Consider the following 20,338-nt stretch of genomic DNA (forward strand, 5'->3'; position numbering starts at 1 on the left):
TCGACTTATCTACTGATTATGAAACTACCAACAAATGAAGAAAGTAAAGGGAGTGTGAAAACAAGAATCTTAAGGTATAACGAAGATTTGTTCCGCGTGGAAAAGGCATTAAAAGTGCCACGTCACTCTCTCTTTTTATTTTATGATTTTCGTATCTCTTCTTCTACTTGCTTCCCACGTTTCCATCAAGTTTCCGTACATATCTTCTTGTTATCTGATCCACGCGATCTTTCAACGCGTACTTTTCACGTATTTGTGTTGTCATGCCTTTGCTGGGATTGTGTTAGATGCTCATTGCTGACGGTAGTTTTTAGAGAACATTCTAGAAAGAAACTATTTTTCTAACAAAACCACGAACTTTGTTTTCTAGTTATTCCACTTTCTAGAATACACCTGACCAAATTAGAATTCTAGAAATGAATTTTAAATAAACCAAAACACCTAAACGAAAAGCAAACCATAGGTTTTTGGTTTTAACATATTTCAAATTCATAAAAGTGAAACCAACCTACACCATATTAACCAATATTTATTAGAGTTTTTATATGTTTTATGATATTGTTCAAAACTTCAAAAGAGATTTATTCATATAACATACCTATACCATACCAATGAATATTAAAATTATGAATTAGTATCCTTATATTATATGAAGTCAATCAAAAAACTTAGAAGCATTTCAAACGGAATCAAACCATTCATATATGAAGTATTATTATTATATCTAGAAGGTGTTGATTTTAAACTATTCCGTATAATATATCTAGAAGACGGCTCCGCGCGTGGGGAATGCATCAAACTCAGAGAGTTTAATAGCTTTTTTTGGTTGACGTCAACTACTCAAAAGAGTTTAGTTTTTGATGTGTATATATCCAAATAAAATATCTTTAAAAAGAAAATAATAATAATAAATGGTTTCGAGAAAACACGAGGAAGATTCTCATCCAACCGAAACGACTCTTTCGTTTTTAGTAGTCTCTTAAGCTACGCGGTGTCGCAAATCGTGACCACATAACCCGTTTTTTCCTTCTTTTACCCCTTATCTTTCCACGTATTTACGTTAATACCTACACTCTTCGCTGCCACTTCCTTACCCACCAAGTCACAAGGGTATATTCGTCACTTTCCACACGTCTTTGGTCCACACAAACTCGGTATCTATATATAGTTCCCAAACGGACACGAACACATCATCACAACTACTATCACACCAAACTCAAAAAACACAAACCACAAGAGGATCATTTCATTTTTTATTGTTTCGTTTTAATCATCATCATCAGAAGAAAAATGGTTGCGATATCGGAGATCAAGTCGACGGTGGATGTCACGGCGGCGAATTGTTTGATGCTTTTATCTAGAGTTGGACAAGAAAACGTTGACGGTGGCGATCAAAAACGCGTTTTCACATGTAAAACGTGTTTGAAGCAGTTTCATTCGTTCCAAGCCTTAGGAGGTCACCGTGCGAGTCACAAGAAGCCTAACAACGACGCTTTGTCGTCTGGATTGATGAAGAAGGTGAAAACGTCGTCGCATCCTTGTCCCATATGTGGAGTGGAGTTTCCGATGGGACAAGCTTTGGGAGGACACATGAGGAGACACAGGAACGAGAGTGGGGCTGCTGGTGGCGCGTTGGTTACACGCGCTTTGTTGCCGGAGCCCACGGTGACTACGTTGAAGAAATCTAGCAGTGGGAAGAGAGTGGCTTGTTTGGATCTGAGTCTAGGGATGGTGGACAATTTGAATCTCAAGTTGGAGCTTGGAAGAACAGTTTATTGATTTTATTTATTTTCCTTAAATTTTCTGAATATATTTGTTTCTCTCATTCTTTGAATTTTTCTTAATATTCTAGATTATACATACATCCGCAGATTTAGGAAACTTTCATAGAGTGTAATCTTTTCTTTCTGTAAAAATATATTTTACTTGTAGCATTGGAGATTTGTTATGAGATTATCTTACTTAGCATTTAGTGAATAATCTATTAGCCTATTTTGCCGACGTGAAAATACCATTTTCTATTTAATTTTGATTACTTATCAACTACTATTAAGCTGTTATTTTCCCCCATCACGAATAAAAACAACCCAAGAAATAGATATTTATTTGAATTTGAAACTTACCTATAAATTTAGTTGAGCTAATCAAAATTAAATTTTAAAGCATGATCAGAAGTGGAATTCTTGAGAGTGTTGTTTGTGATCTGTCAACATCTTCTGTCCAAATAAATGGATTCAAAGAACATGGTTCAACACCATCTCAGTGTCACCTTTGCGCATGGCTCATGCTGCTCCTAAGGTAATATATGCCAATCTTCGAGCAGCGAAGATGCAGAGCTCATTGGTTCTCCTGTAAGGCTGTGATCTTGGAAAAGGTACCATAATGCAGTCTTTATCTCTTCCCTAAACCAATATGAGCACATCAAAAACACTCTATACCAAATCAAATGCTGAAATGCTCAAATATAGAAAAGATATGTCCCTATAGGCAAACAAGATGTATTGTTAAGGATAATATGTATCTCCACACAAGTAGTTGGAATAGCGCGCCGAGTGACTGTGAGGCTAGCTTGAAAGGATTAATAATTCCAATATCTTTACTATCCACTCAATTGTTATTTGTTAACTTAGCTCTTCTTCAATCCAAGTAAAGCATAGCCCACCGTTTCGTTAGTTCTAAATGCATCTTTTATAGTCAACAATTACCTCAATATTGTAGAAGCTTCATTTGGATTGTTGATTGCATTAGCTTCAAAAGCAGGCAGCCTATTCACAAGGAATGAAATATCACATATCTTCAAATCTGTATCTTTTGTATTCAATTTTTTAGCCGACGTAAAATCTTTTACGCCATCAATTTCGTTTTATCCCATTTCATTTTAGAGCTCATTAGACGAATACTTTTTTACTACTTTCATATAATTCGAGTATCATATTAGCCCGACATTAAAGATCATAAAAACCTTGGGGAAGTTTAGGTACTATTTCACATAATAACTAAACTTTAAATTTTAGCATCATCAATAATATTGAAGATATCATCTCTTTAAAAATGTTGTTTTTGTTTCATGGTGAAAATTTGATAAAATAGTGAAAATTTGATAAAATGAAAAGAAGAAGTTGGTGCCCACAAACTCTTAGGGGAGATGAACGGTCACGATTAGACATCACTCAACACAGCGTAAGATAAGCCTCGTGGAAACCGTAACATCAGATCATGCGATTTTTGCTTTATGCTTTTTTTTTTAAAAAGAGCCTAGCTGAAGCAAAATTCGGGTGCTTCTCGCGCACCGTATATCATCACATCCTTCTCCGTTACTTTCTTCCCCGGAGAAATTACCCTCTCCCTTACCGGCGATCTAGTTTCCGGCTATCAATTCAGGTAACCAATCTTCTGATTTCTCCAATTTTCAGCCATTCCAACCTCAAGGAGCTTTTTATATTCGTTCGCTTTCAGAATTTTAACACTCTTTACTTAGCGATTAGGTTTCAATTTCAACAATCTATTTCTGTGAAAAAACAGTTTTTTCAGCTAAAGGTTTGATTTTTCGAAATTCGAATTTCTGGGGAAAGTAGAACTCGCACTCGCACTTGCTCCTGGACAACGTGAGAGATAGAATCGAATCGAAAAGGACGAAAAAATGGTACAATTCTCAACTTTGCCATTAGGGTTTATGTTTCCTTGCTAATGGGTTTTAGAATTCACTTCTGATTTTGGGTCGATATTATTTATATTGTTTGCAGTCATATGAAAGCAAAGGTTTTTGGGTTATGAAGAATAATGAGCATACAAGTGAGGAAGATTCAGTGTATGATCATTCAACAAGAGATGATTCAAAGCGTCCTCATCCTTGGTTTGTTGATTCTTCTCGTTCAGAGATGTTCCCAAACAAGAAACAAGCTGTGCAAGATCCTGTTGTAGGATTAGGAAAATCAAATGTTGGTCTTCCTTTGTGGGAAAGCTCATCGGTTTTTCAGTCTGTTTCTAACCAGTTTATGGATCGGCTTCTAGGAGCTGAAATGCCTCCAAGACCTCTTTTGTTTGGTGATAGAGATAGAACGGAAGGTTGTAGCCACCACCACCAGAATAAGAGTATAGCTGAGAGTTATATGGAAGATACATCTGTTGAATTGTCGATATCTAATGGCGTGGAGGTTGCTGGGGGTTGTTTTGGTGGTGATGGAAATAGAAAACTTCCGGTTAGTCGGGTTAAGGAAACGATGAGTACACATGTTGCTTTAGAAGGTCATAGTCAAAGGAAAATCGAGTCGTCTTCGATACAAGCTTGTAGCCGGGAAAACGAAAGTAGCTATATAAATTTTGCACTAGCGGGTCATCCCTATGGCAATGAGGACTCTCAGGGGATCACATTTGGTGAAATAAACGATGAACATGGTGTTGGCTCTACTTCCAATGTGGTTGGAAACTATCAATCATATGTTCAAGACCCAATTGGAACATTGGATATTGTTTATGACCAAGAAACTGGGAGTTCACAAACCAGCAGCGGAGTTGTAAGCGAACAACAAGTTGCTAAACCGAGTTTAGGATCACTTCCAAAGACCAAAGCAGAGGCCAAGTCATCAAAGAAGGAAGCTTCCACAAGCTTTCCTTCAAACGTCAGAAGCTTAATATCAACCGGTATGCTCGATGGTGTTCCTGTGAAGTATGTTTCTGTCTCACGTGAGGTAAAAACTAAATACCTCAGCTCAACTGTTTTGTTTCAGTACACCATTTTCCTTAAGCCTTGGAATTTGTTATTGCATTGAAACAACTTAAAATTAGGAGCTTCGAGGAGTCATCAAAGGATCGGGTTATCTCTGCGGATGTCAAACTTGCGATTTCACAAAGGTAAGTCAACAAAAAAGTTTTTGCTTTCTTTATCTGGTTGCGGAACACTCACTGGTTAATACTTTGCTTTGACTCTTAATCATTCAAGGTGCTTAACGCGTATGCATTCGAGAGGCACGCTGGATGTAAAACAAAGCATCCAAACAATCATATTTACTTTGAAAACGGGAAGACGATTTATCAGATAGTTCAGGAACTGAGGAACACTCCAGAGAGCATACTGTTTGATGTGATTCAGACTGTATTTGGTTCTCCTATCAACCAGAAAGCATTTCGCATATGGAAAGGTACAATCTTTTTCTTTTTCTTCATCTTCATTGATTTGCATTTTCTTCAGACTTTTCTATAATGTTCTGTTTTCGGTTTGGTTCAGAATCATTCCAAGCGGCGACTAGAGAACTTCAGCGGATCTATGGCAAAGAAGAGCGTTCCTTCTGAATGTATAATATTATGTGGAAAATGTAAGATTATTAACATTTTTGCTGGATCTTAATTTTATCAACTTTTCTTTTTGCATAATTTTGTGTTGTATAAAGGGATAAGCTTTAAGAATTGATGTTGTAACAGAGAATGCAAAAGATAAGAAGAGACTTGAAGAGTTATGCGTAAAAGATTAACAATTCAGTCACAGATTCAGCTTCTGTGACATCGAATCTGTCTGAGAAGGAAAAATTTCTTAAAAGATTCTATTACCCTCATGAACAAACTAGAAGAAGTCAAATAAGAACAAATAATCAAAAGAAAAAAAAATACAAAAGCACCCCAAGATAAATCTGTTTTTCACTTCACTTCAACTTTGGAGCCTTTTGGGACTGATTAACTTCCACAGCATGCAGACTTCTGTGTGGCCTGTCCGGCTCCAGCAGCCTGGTCTGTTTGGCTGATCTTGATCGTTGCAGGCTGAGATGAACGATTAAATTGTTACAAAAAAGTTTCTTTTAAGTTCTTTGGACAAAGAAATGTTAAATGAAAGAAGAGCTTTAGGAAAATGTAACAAGTAACTAATAACCTCTGCTCTAGAGTCAGTATCAGCGAGTCTCTGCTTTATGTCCTTTGCTATGGAGAAGAAAACTTCTTCCACATTCAGATTAGTTTTGGCACTCTGAGATGTGAAGTGACTTATTAGCTATGTAAGCAAAATGAATACGACCAATGTGGTTTGAGTTGTTCGCATAAGATTCAAGATTTGAGACAATGATTCACTTACTGTTTCAAAGAACTTGATTCCATATTCGTCAGCAAGTGCTTGACCCTTTGATTTTGGCACAGCCTGAAAAATGTGTCAAGAACCAAAACCGCTATTAGTTTGATTAGTTATGACTTATGAATCAGGAGGTAGGGTAATGTCTGTGAATGAACCATCTCGTAGTGTAATTACCCTCTTGCTCTCGTCCATATCAGCTTTGTTTCCTACCAAGATTTTGTTGACATTATCTGAAGCGTGCTGTTCAATATTACGAATCCAGTTTCTAATGTCTGCAATAAGGTCAAGAGAAAAGATCCAGAACAAAGCAGAAATGTAAGACTAAAGATGTTATGTATAGAGAGACAGAAGAAAATTTACTGTTGAAGGATGACTCGTCTGTGACATCATACACCAGTAAAATCCCCATTGCCCCGCGGTAATAAGCTGCAATAATGCCAAAGGAAAAGAGTAACTGAATGTTGACTCTTCAATCTAATGTTGCAATAAAAGAAGCTTATCAATTTAAAAAACTATATATCCCCAAGCACATCAACTGTACAAAAGCATCAGCCACAAAAGATAAGAGCATCAAATTGTGACTCTTAATCCTCTGTGAGACAATGTATGTTAAGTACACTGTGAGAGCAAGCAGCTCATATGAAAAGAAGATCTTCACTCACCAGTGGTGATGGTTCGAAAACGTTCTTGACCAGCAGTGTCCCAAATCTGAAGCTTGATACGTTTGCCATCAAGCTCAATAGTTCTTATCTTAAAATCAATACTGCATCAAAAGCCAAAAGAGAACAGAACAAACTCAGAGACAGAGAAACATACATCACAGTCTCTAATCTCTTAAAATGGTTATAAAATACAAACCCAATGGTAGTGATGAAGCTAGTGGTGAAAGAGCCATCAGAGAACCTTAGAAGCAAACAACTTTTACCAACACCTGCAACAAGTAATTGTGAAAACACATTGCTAAACATCTCAGAACAGAGATCGAGAGCATGTAATCAAATTTGCCAGACGAATACACACACAACGATCTTTAGCAATGACCAGATTGATTTCGACAGAGTAATTGAAAATGAATAGATTCAGTTAATTCAAAATTTTATCGATTGTATCGCTTGGGATCCGTAAGAGAGAAGACGAACCGCTATCACCGATGAGAAGAAGCTTAATGAGATAATCATAATCGGCTCTAGCTCTAGCAGGTGGAGCAGCCATCGAATCTAAATGAGGAAAACAAACAAACAAAAACTCAGAGATCAAAAACCAAATTGCTTTGTGTCATCTGAAGACAACAGAGATCGAAAATTGAAGAACCTAAAGGAATCAGCGAAGAATGCGTACCGGATCAAAATGATGCAGAGAGGAGAAGAGAAGAGAAGAGACCTTGTTGGTTATAGTAAATGAGCAGAGAAGAAACGAGAGAGAGCGATGGAAATGGCGGACGGCTAAAATACGCCAGTCCTGATTTAACTTCTCTTCTGGCCTCTTCTTCGCGTGCACGATATTACCTCCAGCGTAAGTTAGCAAGATCATAGTCCGATGGCCCAGAAAGAATGAAGCCTTTTATTGGCCTTTCTTCTTTAATGAGTCCTTGTGGGCCTTTTCTGATACGCTCGTAAATATAAATCAATCTTATGGACTAACCAGAAATAGACACGTGGTATGGATAGTTATAGTTCCGCAAAATGAAAGTCAAAAACTCAAATGTCACACAAAGCATATATGGAAAATAAATGGCAACTTGGCTGAAGTATATACATGCTTATAAGCTACTCTTTGCCAACAAATTCGCAACAATGATTTCTAGAACTATAATCAGTTGATGGGGGAAGAAAATGTTGAAAGTTGTACAATGAATCAAGTTAAAGTTAAAATACTTTTTTCCCGATTCTCTGCAGGTTACATATATGTGTATATACACAGTATGTGAATGATCAAAAAGAAGATTTAATATATCTAAGCATGCAGACAAAAACCTATTGCTAAAAAGATTTCTAAGAACCGGAGACCGTTTACCAAACAAAATATGAAGTTGAATTCATCCCATTTGTCACTCGATTAGACAAGATTCGTCGAACGAAGATATCTATTAACGATCTACTAACTTTAGTTAAATCGTGACAAAACACACATCATTCATATTTGATAGTGAATAAGTCGGTGGTCCATCGTTTTAACTTTGATTGATATCCTTAAAATTGATGCATAGCTTTAAACAACCAATACTTTCTTATGGATTGTTTTTCTTCCAACTTCTCTAAGGGTTTTATTTTAGAAAATTGATTATAAGTATTAAATGAAATCTAAGAGAAAAAAAAAAAAAAAAAGAGGAGAAAGATGTAGAAGTTCCCATGCCTTTAGATTCGGATTACGTGTGTCACTCTTTTTATAGCTTTAACGCGATGGTCGCTCAACGTGAACGACATTGTCCCACTAAGAAAAATAATGATCATTTCATGTGTATTTTTTCTTTATCAAATTTTTAAATTATATATACATATCTAACTTTGATAACAACAACAAGAATCTGTAATACAATTATACAACGGCACGCAAACAGCAGAATTAGTAGATATTCTTTAAAGCAAATTTACCATATTTGTAACATTTCTATTAGTATGATATGATACAAAAGTTTGGAACATGATTTGATAGAAGCTAACGTCAATTCCATTTCTTTAATAAATGGTAAAAGGTATATAAACAGAGTATTAGTCCTCAAAAACATTGTAAACATATTGTTTTAAAACAATTTACCAGTATATATTGACAATAGTTTAACTGAATTGACGTGCAAGTCAATATTATTACCTTATTAGGGGGCGTTATTGGTTCTTAATTTACAAGGAATTTAGATGATTTCAATCACATTCTATAAAGTATTTTAAAGTATTGTTAGAGAGTTTTTTATAATCTTGTTGATTAGTTTTTCATAATTTTGTAAAGTTTTTCAAACAATCTCTCTATTTTAATAATACTTTTCATGACTTTCCATGACTTTATTTTGTGAAGAAAAATGTAAAAAGTCATGAACCAATAACATAATAATTGAAATCATTAACAATGAGAAATTTTTTTGTTTTAATTGAATAACACAAAACTTTTAATGACTTGAGTATGAATCCAATAACCCAAAATTTATGCAGATTTTAGAATACTTCTTATAAATCTTAAATGAATAACACAAAACTTTAACATACTTTTAACAAATCTTGATTGAATAACAACAGATTCTACATGACATTTTAAATCACTAAAACTCTTTTGAAATCATAAACCAATAACAACCCCTTAGTTTTTTACTATTTGAATTCTGACGTACTTTTTTATTAGTTGAATTTCTATAAATGAGAAAACATTAATTATTTCTTAATCTTTGAACTTAAGCCCCACAAAAATCTTATAAATTGGGACAGATGGACTAGATAACAAGCGTTTCACCTACTCCAAAATTTCCCTATAAGTAACTCTTTTTGTAACCTCCTTTTCTTCCCAAACCATCACTCCTTTTGCATTGTGTGAAACCTTCGAGTTTTCTCTTCATCTTCTCAAAGTAACAAACTTTCTCCAAACAGATTATTATTAAAACAATCTCATCAAGAACTACGATGAAATTCCCGGCTGTAAAAGTTCTTATTATCTCTCTTCTCATCACATCTTCTTTGTTCATACTCTCAACCGCGGATTCGTGTAAGTATACACAATGCATTTTCTTATTTTAGATACTTTTCTCATTAGAAATTTAGCTTTCTTAATAAAATTGTATTGTGATGATGGATTAATTAGCACCATGCGGAGGAAAATGCAACGTGAGATGTTCAAAGGCAGGAAGACAAGATAGGTGTCTCAAGTATTGTAATATATGTTGCGAGAAGTGTAACTATTGTGTTCCTTCAGGCACTTATGGAAACAAAGATGAATGCCCTTGTTACCGCGATATGAAGAACTCCAAAGGCACGTCCAAATGTCCTTGATCATGTTCTTAAGATTATCCTTATAGACACAATATCTTGAAATGTTAAGATTGTGCTTGATGCCTAAAATAATGAGCTTGAGATACTTCTATGAATGAATATGTGAAAGATTTTGACAATAAAATGATTTGATGTATTAAAATATTCTTAGTGAAGTTATATATGTATAAATGAAGTATGAAATATACATTGTATGTTGCTTTACATGAGAAAGATAAATCTACAACAATCCAATGTATGAAAATTTTACTAAGTTAACTGATCAGAAACGTTAATTATGGTTTAGAATCTTGTGGAGAGATGATTACTTTTGTAAGAGAAATTGATTGTTTGTTGTCAATGAGGATAAAGTAAGAAGCCATTTCTCAACACATGGACTTGATAGCAAACTAAACAAGGCTCAAGCATTGAAATTGAAACGTCTCGATAGATAAGATTGGCTCAAGAAAAGCAAGTGTTTTTTGTTGTAGAAAACAGAAATTGAAATTACTGTCTACTTTGCAAGTCTTTAACAACTTTTGCGCAAAAACCAAAACGAACAAAATGGCATATCATCTAAAGATAACAAACAGAAGAAGACATCAAAAACTCTACTACCCTTAAACATTTAGCTCAATCGGAATCCTCTTCTCACCAAAAGGAGAAGCAAAGTATCACCAACCATAATGATTCTCTTCTTCAAGACTTGATTCAGTAAAAGAAGCCAAGAACCTTGCCACCAACATTCTTTCTCCTGGCTTCTTCGTGGTCCATAATACCAGCCGAGGTCGTAAGAACAATGTACCCAAACTGCACAATTTAAGAACTCAATGTAAGATCACTGAATATAAGATTGCTCTTTAAAAAACCAGAACCAAAATATGAACAAGACTTAAAAGACAGACCTGTCTGGAAGGAAGAAGACGAGCGGTCCAGCCTTCAATCTCCTTAACTCCAACATCGAAACGAGGACTGATGACTCCACATTTGTTAAGTCTTCCATTAAGCTCGACCACGATCTTTCCAGACCTGTGGTCATCAACGTACTCAAACTCACCAATGTAACCTGCAGTTTCATCAAAAATGTTAAAACAGTTGATCAAACACAGAATCAAGGTTATTACAAAATGTGAAAATGAGCTAAACAATGCAGGATCAACATACCGTGTTTCTGCATGACGATAAGAAACTTGATGATCACTTTAGAGGAAGGCCTGATCATGACTTGCCTCTTCCCTCTCTTCTCAGCATTGTACATACTCTTAAGAGCATCGTTAAGCACACTGATTCTCACCATTTTTCAAAGCTCAAAACCTGATACCAAATTAACAACAAATCTGAGCCGATACCAAACGTACTAATGCTAACACCAATAAACATTGACTAATCAAATTTAGTCTCTTTTGTGTTAAAAAGAGGATTCATGCTTCAAATGCACAACTATAGTGGCAGCTAAATCGACAATCAACGAACTTGATTCTAATATTGAAATGAATACAACAATAACCAAATGGCAATCAACGAAACATAGAACTATAAGCAAACTTTCGATAGATCTAATTGTATTCTGGTCCAAGAAACTAATGTTAATCGATAGCATCGAGCTCAAACTATGAAACTACGAGAATTTTCAGAGAATTTTAAAAGCAGATTTCACGTCATGATTGAGCAGAAATGAAAGCAGATCCTAGAAAGGAAACAGGAATAAAGCTCGTAGCTGTGGAGATCTCTCTAACCTTTGGAAATCGAAAATGGCAGCCGCACAAAAACTCTGGAGCAAAAGACGAAGAGGCAAAGTTTAACAAGAGAACTAAATACAAGATGCGAATTAGGGTTTTTGCTTTTTATTGGGGCGCCTTATGAAACTTTACTAGACTGGTTAATGGATCATTATAATGGGCTTTATTTTGGGCCTTTCTTAATATCTCGTTAACATTATCACAGCCTAGATCGTCTATATCCAAGCGCCGTCGTTTAATTGGAGGTAAGACTCTCACTTGTGTTTCAAATTCAGGTTTCTTTCTTTCGTCAGCAGTATGCTACAACTTTGCACATCTCCAGTTTTTCTGCTTTTCTCAGTTTTTGAATTTTTATTCTCAAACTGTTCTCTTGCAGGACTCTCTGCTTACACCACAGATCAATCACTGAGGCAACTGTTTGCGCCTTTTGGTCAGATTACAGAATCGAATGTTTTACGGCTATGATTATGTGTCTGAACTAATTGTGTCGTTTGTATGCTACTGTCTTATAGCTCGTCTTATTAAGGACCAGCAAACGCAGAGACCTAAAGGTTTCGGATTCATAACTTTTGAGTCTGAGGATGATGCACAAAAGGCTTTGAAAGCTTTGAATGGGAAGGTGAAGATCCATTTCTTCAATCTTCACTCACTCTTGAAATGTAGTATGTATCTTTGGCTTTGATATGAAACAAAATGAATCTTAAATCAGAAAATCGCTTGTTTGGCATAATCGTAATCGATTCACGGAAAAAGTAAGGAAAATATTCAGCATTGGTGTGTAATTAATTGAGCTCTTTTGGAAATTATACTGAGCTTTGCATTTGGTTGTTTGTTTTCAGATTGTTAATGGCAGACTAATATTTGTGGAAACTGCAAAGGAAGTAGAAGCACCAACAACAAGTCTGAAAAGTAACAAGGATTGAAGAGGGCACACACACTGTCCTTACACAACAACTAAAGACTCTTCACCAAATCATTCTAGAGTTCTACACTGTCACAACTCTAAAAAGTAAATGCATTTCCTGAGAGATCTGAAGTACCAATTACCTTGAGAATTCGAGAATCAGAAGAATCATTTCGGATTCTGGTATAAACTTCTTTTAGGTTGAGCATATTCGACTCTGATGTTTCTTCCTTCTAATAACTGAACAAAAGACAGCAAGATTATTGTATGAACATGTCTTTTTTTTCGATAAAATGTATTTTTTTGGATTGGTTTTGTGTACAAACCTGATTGTCCATGGAAGCTAAGGCACTTGCAGCAGCTTCTTCTGAATCAAATAACACAAAACCATAACCTTTTGATTTCCCACTCTTGTGATCGCATATTACTTTCACTGAACTTTCACATCCAACAAATACAAATCAGGAAGTGCATTGGTTTTAAGCATGGAGGAATTTCGTAGAAGACTAATAACTTTCTTGGCGAATCCTACCTTCTATAATCTCACCATACTTTTCAAACTCATTCTTCAAAACAGGTTCATTAGTGTCATAAGATAGCCCTGCAATGGTGTTATCACATTCAGTGTTCTCCTTCACGCATTTAATCAAACACTTAGAGTGCAATTTCGCATCACGGAAAGAAACATAATAGACCCTTTGTGTTCTACGGTAGACAGATTGTCTAAAACAATTCTAATGACATTCGACACAAAAGTCAAGTTAAACAACCGAATTGAAGAGAGACAACAATACCTCCGACGAATAATTTAGAACAAGATCCTCGAATCGCAAAACATCGTAATGGAGATGTTATGGAATTACAACGAACAAAGAGAGAAGAGAACATGTTAGATTTGGCTTCACCTAAAAGAAAAATTTAGCACAGCGAATAAAAGGGTTCGTTAATGTCGATGACAAAGTTGTTTATTAAATATTCACTAATGACATTACGACGAGTGGACCAAAAGATTAGACGAAGCGTATAATAGATAGATCATAAATTCTTATGATTAGGAAAAGGATTTTGAACAACATTCTAAATCACCAAATACATAGAAACTAAGATCCAAAAGCTTCAAATTTCTACATTCACCAGAGCTCAAACACAAACTAGCAACGAAAACTCTAGCAGATTAAGCTTTCTTTGGAGACTTGACTGGTGATTTGGTAGCCTTTTCTTCAGCTGGTTTAGTGGCAGACTTCTTAGGCAATAGAACAGAGTTGATGTTAGGCAAAACACCACCGTGAGCGATTGTGACACCACTCAGAAGTTTCCCCAATTCTTCATCGTTCCTTATCGCGAGAAGAAGATGCCTCGGAATTATCCTTGATTTCTTGTTATCTCTCGCAGCGTTACCAGCAAGCTCCAGAACCTGAGATCAATAAATTCGAATCAGAAAATTGATTTTGAAATGTAAAAAAAAAATCTTACTAGAAAATCCAGATCGGGAAACACTTACTTCTGCGGCGAGGTATTCAAGAACGGCGGCCATGTAAACCGGAGCACCACCACCAAGTCTCTGAGCGTATCGTCCTTTCTTCAGGAAACGAGTGATTCTTCCCACTGGGAATTGAAGACCGGCTTTCATCGATTTCGAAACCGATTTGGTTTTTGGGGCACCAGGTGGTTTTCTTCCTCCGAAAGCTTTCTTCACTTTTCCGGTGGATTCCATTGCTACGGTTATCGATTACTGAAATTGAGAGTTTAGAGAGATTGAAAGTATCGGAAGTTGAAGATTTGTGATTTAAAGTTGAAGGGTACTCTGTGATATTTATAGGTAAATGAAAAAAAAAGAAGGGAGAGGATTATTATCCGTTGGATTTAGTCTATCGACGGTGGATGTTCAAATAAAGCACGATCCGCGTGACTATGTATTAACCAATCAAAAAGAGGTATGCTTTTTGAAACGGCGCCAGTTTTTTTGTAGCATTTTAAAAGTTTAGCGCTTGCTTTATTTTGGGTTTTTGGATAATTTCTTGCAACTTACACTAATTTTCGGTAGATTAATTATATGTTAAATGTAAAGTTAGTCATTGACATTTAAATGTTTAATGATGCTTCTCAAGAGTCTTTGAAGCCCTAATTGGAAAACAATGAACAATATTTTAGAATCAAAAGATTAACAATTATACTTATAAAGATATTTTGGGGTCGCATTATGTTTTGACATTCACAAGGGAGTCCTAATCAAAAGTAGCCTAAGAGAATTTGTACATATTAAACCCTAGAGTTTAATAGTTTATAGACTTGACTCAATCATTACATTAAACAACAATGTCAACAAAACTTATGCAAACCCAATTAATTCGAACTTTTATTTTTTCTGAAAGAATTATATGGAAAAATATAAGAGTATATGGAGTGGGTTTTTTCTCGAAACGGCGCCATTTTGCGCTTTTTGGTATGATCTAATTAATTACTTTGGTTTGGTCTTGAAAAATAAAAAATTTGAAAAAAAAATGAGATTAAACTTTGCAATTTACACTTAATAAATCAATCAGATTGATAAGTGAAAAGTGGAATCAATATATACATTTTCTTAAATTTTGGTTGGTTAGTTTTACATGCTCGTTACGTTATTGAAGTTTTAAGTTGTTAACATTGGTAAATGGTAATCAACCATCCAATTTAAACTAAGTTTGTTTTACTTTGGATATGAACTAACAAAAGTTTCTACATAATAGTCAGAATAAGATGACATAATTCTTGTAGACAGTGAAGAACTTTACATAGAGCTTATCATTTATCTCTTATGATGACTTAGTTTGGTTTTATAGAACAAAAATAACAAAATTAAGTATTAAATCAAATTATTCGGTTTAATTATATAGTCAAAGTTTGAAAAAATCATAATAATTTAAGAGTTTAAGTATATATCAACCCTAATTTAGTTGAAATTTTTTCAAACTAATGGTGGTTGTGTTGAACTGGATTGGTTATGTTGCCGAATATAAAGTGAGATTTGATTTAAAATGGATTAGAAGAGTTATCATCTTAAAAACTAAGACGAAGTTAATTTTGAGACGAAGTTCATGAACATTATAACTAACCTTAATCTGTTTCTGTTTCTGTTTCTGAAGATGATTACCTAAAATCCTAAGTCTCATACTTGATACTTATCTAAAGTATACTACTAGAAAACAAAAGTTTACCCTTTCAATGAAGATAGAGTTATAAAAACGTTTTCACGAGATATCGCTTTGATGTGAGATAGCAAAGAGTCTTAAGACAGTAACTCTTTTGAGAAATTCCTAAATGCCTTTCGAGATAATGATTTTTTTGGTTCATTTATCTTAGAGATTGAAAACAAATTTTACTTTCTTGTTTGATCAATTATATATGTTTGGTTTTTGTGAGATTTGATATCAATGTCATGTAGAGAATCACGCATTCCAAGTTTTCAACTAAGAAAAATACAGATGGGCTTGTGTCCATAATATTCTTTGGACTTGGAATTCTTGACACTATATCTATGTTTGTTTTTAATATCTATATATACATTTTTGCAGCCATTTTATGAAATAAATCTTGTAGTTGGGACTTATTTACAATGGTTGCCATTGGATTTTAATATTTGTTTTTGATAATTAGAAGAAAATTCTTCGAATTAAATATTTGACATTTAACAATTTTCCTAAAATCTCTCTACATTAACTACACGATTGGTTAATAAAATAAAACTTTCAAAATATTTAATATCATTTAATTACTACAAAATTATCATTATTGATATTGTTTTTCTGCATGACTATTACAATTCAATTATAATCATCAAACCGCAGAGATATTTGATAGCATTTAATTACTACAAAATTACAAAATATTTAGACAATGATTCATAAACATATGATAAATAAGATCAACATTAATAAAATAAATGAATTTTTTTTACGGGACGGGTTAGCGGGACGGGTTAGCGGGACGGGTTTGGCAGGTTGTTACTTAATAACAATTCTAAACTATAAAATAAAAATATTTTATAAATAGTTACATAGATAGTTACAAATTGTAAACTTTTATATATACTACCTTTAAAATATAAATTGTCTCCGCGGTATACCGCGGGTAAAAATCTAGTAACGCCTATTATGGTTTGAAATATGATTCATCACATATTATATATATTTTTATTTGTTTGTAGTTTTGTATGTTTTGGGGTTTTGGCTATGTTTTTCTATAAAAATCAACACAATACTAAGTTGAGTAAAATAAATTATTGAACCAGTCAGCGATACAAAAATATCTAATAAGGAAGACCAAATAATCAGCATGAAAGGTCGACAATTAATGAAGAAAGTCATTTTGTAGAAATGCAAGCCTTTTGATACCAGCATAGCATACGGGCTTCTAAATTCTAATGCTCACATAATGTCATTTATTGTTTAAGAAATATCTAATATCGCTCGAAATATGAGATTTGTTGTTGTCGAAAAAACATAATCCAAAGAGTTATCAAGAATCTAAAATCTTGTGTTATCAATAATCTATAATCTCGAAGGAAGTATGCTTTGGTTCAATCAAGTAACACACGTCAATCTTAATCCTATTGAAACAATGGTATAGAAATATGCAAATACGATCATATCAACTAAGATATACCGAAACCAAATATATTGGGATCTTTCAAAAGGACACGATCGGGAACTCTAACTACTGTTTGAGACTTTCCTAAAGTTATATCGATAACTAACGGTCAAATACCTGCAAATTTTGGATATATATAAAGATATATACCGAGTTTGTGTATAAACATGTTGTTTCTCCTAATCATACGTTATTGGAAACATTAACGCGGTTTGCTTTATGCAACTTTGAAACATTTGCTAATTTGTTGATATAAAATTTGGCTATTTATACTGTTTAGTTTAGTAAGGAATTAACACAAATGTTTTAGCGCATTATTGCACATTTGTGTGAAATAATATACTATTTTCGGGAAAATCATAATCGAAATAGAATTCCAAAATTTCCACGTGGCATATTATGAAAGGAATATTCCAGCTCGGGTAAGCTGGCCTCCATCACCGGTTATGATGAAAGGTGAGCCGAAAGTGGAGCCAACCTGAGATGCCCCGCATGAGAGCCATATGCTTCTTCGACCTTTCATTCTATATTCTTTCCTTTTAAAGATAGCAACTATTGATCAAAAAAAAGAAGAAAAAAGATAGGAACTATAGAACTATAGTCTTTTTTTTTCAACGAAGAACAAATATATGGTTATGAACTATTCTTAATGGATGGTCAAACAGATTTTTTGATTTTTTTCTAAGAAATTTTGCATGTGAATACATAACTACAGTTAATTCCATTCAACTGTTACTTTTCTTTGGGTGAAACAATAGGTTGGCAACTTGGCATAGATATCAACATCAGAGTTTTGAACAAATCTATCATCATTTAAGAAATGATAGAAAATCAAGTATTGTTTTTCAAATCAAGAAATATCAAAGAAGAATTCTGTATTAAGTTTAGTTCTCATGGAAGCCATAGAATATATCAGAAGTTTGAAACAAACAGCAAATATATGGAATAAAAAACATAGTTATTGGAATAAATAGAATAGTTATTTTTTTTTGTTTGGCATAAAATAAAGAAAATTATTTGTTCAACAAATTGTTACAGATTTCACTTATGTATATTTTGAACTAATTCTTATTTTTATATTAATTAAATCAAGATTTTACTTTTGAAAAATAATTAATGAATTTATGAAACAATCTCTATGTAAATAAAATAAAGCAAATTAAAACGCTCACACATGTTTACTTATTCGGACTAGAGAGCTTCCGCATAAAGCTGAGGAAAAAAAAGAGAGAAGACGCACACCGAAGAAAACACACAAGACTCCATTATTCTCCTGCTTCTTCGTCTCTTCAATTATTTTCTCTGAGACTAGCTTTGATTCAACCATGGTGAGCTCAAGTCTAATTTTTCTCTCTTATATAGTTCTCTTTCTTTGTTCTCTATGGCTTGATTTGAACTTTGCTTCTCGATTCGAGTTCCATTTCATCTTGGATTTTCAATTCTTCCGATTTAAGTTCTCGCCCAGAGTTAGATATGATTAGATCTGTAGATGGACTCGTTTCTTTGTTTAGATCTCTGAGATTTTGGATTTGTATGGTTAGATGGACTGATCTAGGATATGAATCGGCCGATAGTAAAGTCTTCAATTTCAGTGTGCTTGTGTTGGTTTTAGCCAATTGATTTTGAAACCAGGAAGAATAATAGTGTTCCATGTGGTTTTCCTTTGATTTTAGGGTTACGTCTATCGTTTGTTTAGCCTTTTCCTTTTATAAGATATTGTTTTCTCGCTTCTTTGAGTTATTATTTGCTGCTGTTGAAGTTTTCAGATGTGTGTTTGATTCTGTTGATGGTAGAGTATCATCCGATTAATATGATTCAGAACTGTAAAATCTGTCAAATTGATATTATGATAGCTCAACATCATCGTTCATATACGTTGTGGGAGTCATCCACGTCTTCCCTTTGATATACACACTACCAAGATCTGTTCATGATTCATTATGTTTGATCTCTGAACTAATGTATAACCCGAACGCCGTTTTAAAAGATGGGTATAGTGTCTACTAATATGTGTATTCTGAAGAGAGTTGCATCTTAATGTTCTATGTTTTGTTGGTAACAGGCTAATGCAGCATCAGGAATGGCAGTCCATGATGACTGCAAGCTGAAATTTATGGAATTGAAGACGAAAAGGACACACCGTTTCATCATTTACAAGATTGAGGAGCTGCAGAAACAAGTGATTGTTGAGAAAATCGGTGAACCGGGTCAAACCCATGAGGACCTTGCTGCAAGTCTTCCAGCTGATGAATGCCGCTATGCCATTTTCGATTTTGATTTTGTCAGTTCTGAGGGTGTCCCAAGGAGCAGGATTTTTTTCGTGGCATGGTAACTAACTAACTATACTATCTCTGCTAAAACCTGTCTATCTTGGTTTCACATTCTTTTCATTAACATTTCTTCTTGTTTTTTTTTTGCCAGGTCTCCGGACACAGCAAGAGTGAGAAGCAAGATGATCTATGCGAGCTCCAAGGACAGGTTCAAGAGAGAACTAGACGGAATTCAGGTCGAGCTTCAGGCAACCGATCCAACCGAGATGGATCTTGATGTTTTCAAAAGCCGAGCCAATTGATGAAAGAAATCCCCTGAAAATTTCGGTTGAATCAAACTTTTTCGTACTATTACTCAGTGATGCTTTTTCCTAAAGTTTGCTGTGACGGTACCAACCTGAACAGCTTCATTTTATCAGTTTGGTCTTTGTCTTTGTCTTTGGTCTCCTTTTTGGGTCCTTATAGTGTTGTCTTAAAACTTAAGGAATCTGGCTTGTGCTCTTTACCATTGTGGAAGAAATCGAACCCTTTATTAAACAAGAATCCTATTGGCACATCTTGTCTTCACATAATGAAAACTAATGATCCAGGGATTAAAAAGTTGTGAAAGTTTTATAGGCAAGTTGATACTGTGCAAAGGTAATATACATTTTCAAACATAAGGATCTCTGGATTGATAGAATTTCATTTCGTACACGACTATTCACATATTCGTCAATGCGACTATTTCAGGTTCAAAGTATTAGGAATTTAGGATAGTTCCAATAACGAGAAGAGTTGCTCAATCGAGTTTG

General features: G+C 34.4%; 9 protein-coding genes and 2 long non-coding RNA genes across 14 annotated transcripts; 7 read left to right on the plus strand and 4 right to left on the minus strand.

Moving 5' to 3' along the window:
• The first annotated feature begins 1,031 nt into the window (after positions 1-1,031).
• On the plus strand, positions 1,032-2,012 carry RHL41 (C2H2-type zinc finger family protein). Its single transcript, NM_125374.3, has one exon. The coding sequence runs from the start codon at positions 1,291-1,293 to the stop codon at positions 1,777-1,779; it is 489 nt and encodes a 162-aa protein (NP_200790.1). The 5' UTR covers positions 1,032-1,290; the 3' UTR covers positions 1,780-2,012.
• A 1,246-nt stretch (positions 2,013-3,258) lies between these two features.
• Positions 3,259-5,459, plus strand: AT5G59830 (DNA-binding protein). Of its 3 annotated transcripts, none has more exons than NM_125375.5 (6): positions 3,259-3,381; positions 3,523-3,643; positions 3,744-4,688; positions 4,786-4,851; positions 4,940-5,138; positions 5,225-5,459. In NM_125375.5, exons 2-6 carry the CDS (start codon positions 3,641-3,643, stop codon positions 5,287-5,289), a joined length of 1,278 nt encoding a protein of 425 aa, NP_200791.2. In that variant the 5' UTR covers positions 3,259-3,381; positions 3,523-3,640; the 3' UTR covers positions 5,290-5,459. The 3 variants fall into 3 exon arrangements, with proteins under 3 accessions (NP_200791.2, NP_001318842.1, NP_974964.1); NM_001345372.1 differs by having other exon boundaries at positions 3,576-3,643; NM_203235.2 differs by having other exon boundaries at positions 3,296-3,643; positions 5,225-5,451.
• AT5G59840 (Ras-related small GTP-binding family protein) lies at positions 5,433-7,742 on the minus strand. Its single transcript, NM_125376.4, has 9 exons — positions 7,394-7,742; positions 7,195-7,272; positions 6,914-6,986; positions 6,718-6,818; positions 6,416-6,481; positions 6,230-6,327; positions 6,059-6,121; positions 5,861-5,953; positions 5,433-5,751 (listed from the first exon to the last, which is right to left on the minus strand). Exons 2-9 carry the CDS (start codon positions 7,265-7,267, stop codon positions 5,668-5,670), a joined length of 651 nt encoding a protein of 216 aa, NP_200792.1. The 5' UTR covers positions 7,268-7,272; positions 7,394-7,742; the 3' UTR covers positions 5,433-5,667.
• A 427-nt stretch (positions 7,743-8,169) lies between these two features.
• Positions 8,170-8,471, plus strand: AT5G08935. Its single transcript, NR_143136.1, has one exon. It is a non-coding gene; the product is annotated as an other RNA (long non-coding RNA).
• Positions 8,472-9,521: 1,050 nt separating this feature from the next.
• Positions 9,522-10,318, plus strand: AT5G59845 (Gibberellin-regulated family protein). The gene is made up of 2 exons (NM_125377.4): positions 9,522-9,742; positions 9,839-10,318. The coding sequence occupies exons 1-2, from the start codon at positions 9,661-9,663 to the stop codon at positions 10,024-10,026; spliced, it is 270 nt and encodes an 89-aa protein (NP_568914.1). The 5' UTR covers positions 9,522-9,660; the 3' UTR covers positions 10,027-10,318.
• Positions 10,319-10,373: 55 nt separating this feature from the next.
• AT5G59850 (Ribosomal protein S8 family protein) lies at positions 10,374-11,835 on the minus strand. The gene is made up of 4 exons (NM_125378.4): positions 11,742-11,835; positions 11,170-11,319; positions 10,911-11,071; positions 10,374-10,815 (listed from the first exon to the last, which is right to left on the minus strand). The coding sequence occupies exons 2-4, from the start codon at positions 11,300-11,302 to the stop codon at positions 10,717-10,719; spliced, it is 393 nt and encodes a 130-aa protein (NP_200793.1). The 5' UTR covers positions 11,303-11,319; positions 11,742-11,835; the 3' UTR covers positions 10,374-10,716.
• Positions 11,680-12,667, plus strand: AT5G59860 (RNA-binding (RRM/RBD/RNP motifs) family protein; the record flags this gene model as incomplete). The annotated part of the gene is made up of 5 exons (NM_125379.1): positions 11,680-11,838; positions 11,950-12,019; positions 12,121-12,174; positions 12,257-12,363; positions 12,584-12,667. The coding sequence occupies 5 exons, from the start codon at positions 11,680-11,682 to the stop codon at positions 12,665-12,667; spliced, it is 474 nt and encodes a 157-aa protein (NP_200794.1).
• A 149-nt stretch (positions 12,668-12,816) lies between these two features.
• On the minus strand, positions 12,817-13,567 carry AT5G59865 (glycine-rich RNA-binding-like protein; the record flags this gene model as incomplete). Its single annotated transcript, NM_001345373.1, has 4 exons — positions 13,443-13,567; positions 13,181-13,249; positions 12,975-13,081; positions 12,817-12,888 (listed from the first exon to the last, which is right to left on the minus strand). The coding sequence occupies exons 1-4, from the start codon at positions 13,534-13,536 to the stop codon at positions 12,817-12,819; spliced, it is 342 nt and encodes a 113-aa protein (NP_001331799.1). The 5' UTR covers positions 13,537-13,567.
• A 4-nt stretch (positions 13,568-13,571) lies between these two features.
• Positions 13,572-14,438, minus strand: HTA6 (histone H2A 6). Its single transcript, NM_125380.4, has 2 exons — positions 14,150-14,438; positions 13,572-14,062 (listed from the first exon to the last, which is right to left on the minus strand). The coding sequence occupies exons 1-2, from the start codon at positions 14,360-14,362 to the stop codon at positions 13,823-13,825; spliced, it is 453 nt and encodes a 150-aa protein (NP_200795.1). The 5' UTR covers positions 14,363-14,438; the 3' UTR covers positions 13,572-13,822.
• Positions 14,439-17,481: 3,043 nt separating this feature from the next.
• Positions 17,482-17,721, plus strand: AT5G08940. Its single transcript, NR_143137.1, has one exon. It is a non-coding gene; the product is annotated as an other RNA (long non-coding RNA).
• Positions 17,722-18,381: 660 nt separating this feature from the next.
• Positions 18,382-20,167, plus strand: ADF3 (actin depolymerizing factor 3). 2 transcript variants are annotated; one of them, NM_125381.2, is made up of 4 exons: positions 18,449-18,602; positions 19,337-19,602; positions 19,696-19,714; positions 19,760-20,097. In NM_125381.2, exons 1-4 carry the CDS (start codon positions 18,600-18,602, stop codon positions 19,844-19,846), a joined length of 375 nt encoding a protein of 124 aa, NP_568915.2. In that variant the 5' UTR covers positions 18,449-18,599; the 3' UTR covers positions 19,847-20,097. The 2 variants fall into 2 exon arrangements, with proteins under 2 accessions (NP_851227.1, NP_568915.2); NM_180896.3 differs by having other exon boundaries at positions 18,382-18,602; positions 19,696-20,167.
• Positions 20,168-20,338: the final 171 nt, after the last annotated feature.

This window comes from Arabidopsis thaliana, chromosome 5 (assembly GCF_000001735.4).
Source record: "Arabidopsis thaliana chromosome 5, partial sequence".
Lineage (NCBI taxonomy): Eukaryota > Viridiplantae > Streptophyta > Magnoliopsida > Brassicales > Brassicaceae > Arabidopsis > Arabidopsis thaliana.

Coding starts and splice junctions, on each gene's coding strand:
- RHL41 (NM_125374.3), top strand. CDS start 1,291: ATGGTTGCGATATCGGAGATCAAGTCGACGGTGGATGTCACGGCGGCG.
- AT5G59830 (NM_125375.5), top strand. Junction 4,852..4,939: donor AAACTTGCGATTTCACAAAG/GTAAGTCAACAA, acceptor TAATCATTCAAG/GTGCTTAACGCGTATGCATT. Junction 5,139..5,224: donor AGCATTTCGCATATGGAAAG/GTACAATCTTTT, acceptor GGTTTGGTTCAG/AATCATTCCAAGCGGCGACT.
- AT5G59840 (NM_125376.4), bottom strand. CDS start 7,267: ATGGCTGCTCCACCTGCTAGAGCTAGAGCCGATTATGATTATCTCATT. Junction 5,954..6,058: donor GAATCAAGTTCTTTGAAACA/GTAAGTGAATCA, acceptor TTCACATCTCAG/AGTGCCAAAACTAATCTGAA. Junction 5,752..5,860: donor ATACTGACTCTAGAGCAGAG/GTTATTAGTTAC, acceptor CGTTCATCTCAG/CCTGCAACGATCAAGATCAG.
- AT5G59845 (NM_125377.4), top strand. CDS start 9,661: ATGAAATTCCCGGCTGTAAAAGTTCTTATTATCTCTCTTCTCATCACA. Junction 9,743..9,838: donor ACTCTCAACCGCGGATTCGT/GTAAGTATACAC, acceptor TGGATTAATTAG/CACCATGCGGAGGAAAATGC.
- AT5G59850 (NM_125378.4), bottom strand. CDS start 11,302: ATGGTGAGAATCAGTGTGCTTAACGATGCTCTTAAGAGTATGTACAAT. Junction 11,072..11,169: donor TATCGTCATGCAGAAACACG/GTATGTTGATCC, acceptor ATGAAACTGCAG/GTTACATTGGTGAGTTTGAG. Junction 10,816..10,910: donor GTCTTCTTCCTTCCAGACAG/GTCTGTCTTTTA, acceptor TAAATTGTGCAG/TTTGGGTACATTGTTCTTAC.
- HTA6 (NM_125380.4), bottom strand. CDS start 14,362: ATGGAATCCACCGGAAAAGTGAAGAAAGCTTTCGGAGGAAGAAAACCA. Junction 14,063..14,149: donor TTGAATACCTCGCCGCAGAA/GTAAGTGTTTCC, acceptor TATTGATCTCAG/GTTCTGGAGCTTGCTGGTAA.
- ADF3 (NM_180896.3), top strand. Junction 19,603..19,695: donor AGGATTTTTTTCGTGGCATG/GTAACTAACTAA, acceptor TTTTTTTGCCAG/GTCTCCGGACACAGCAAGAG.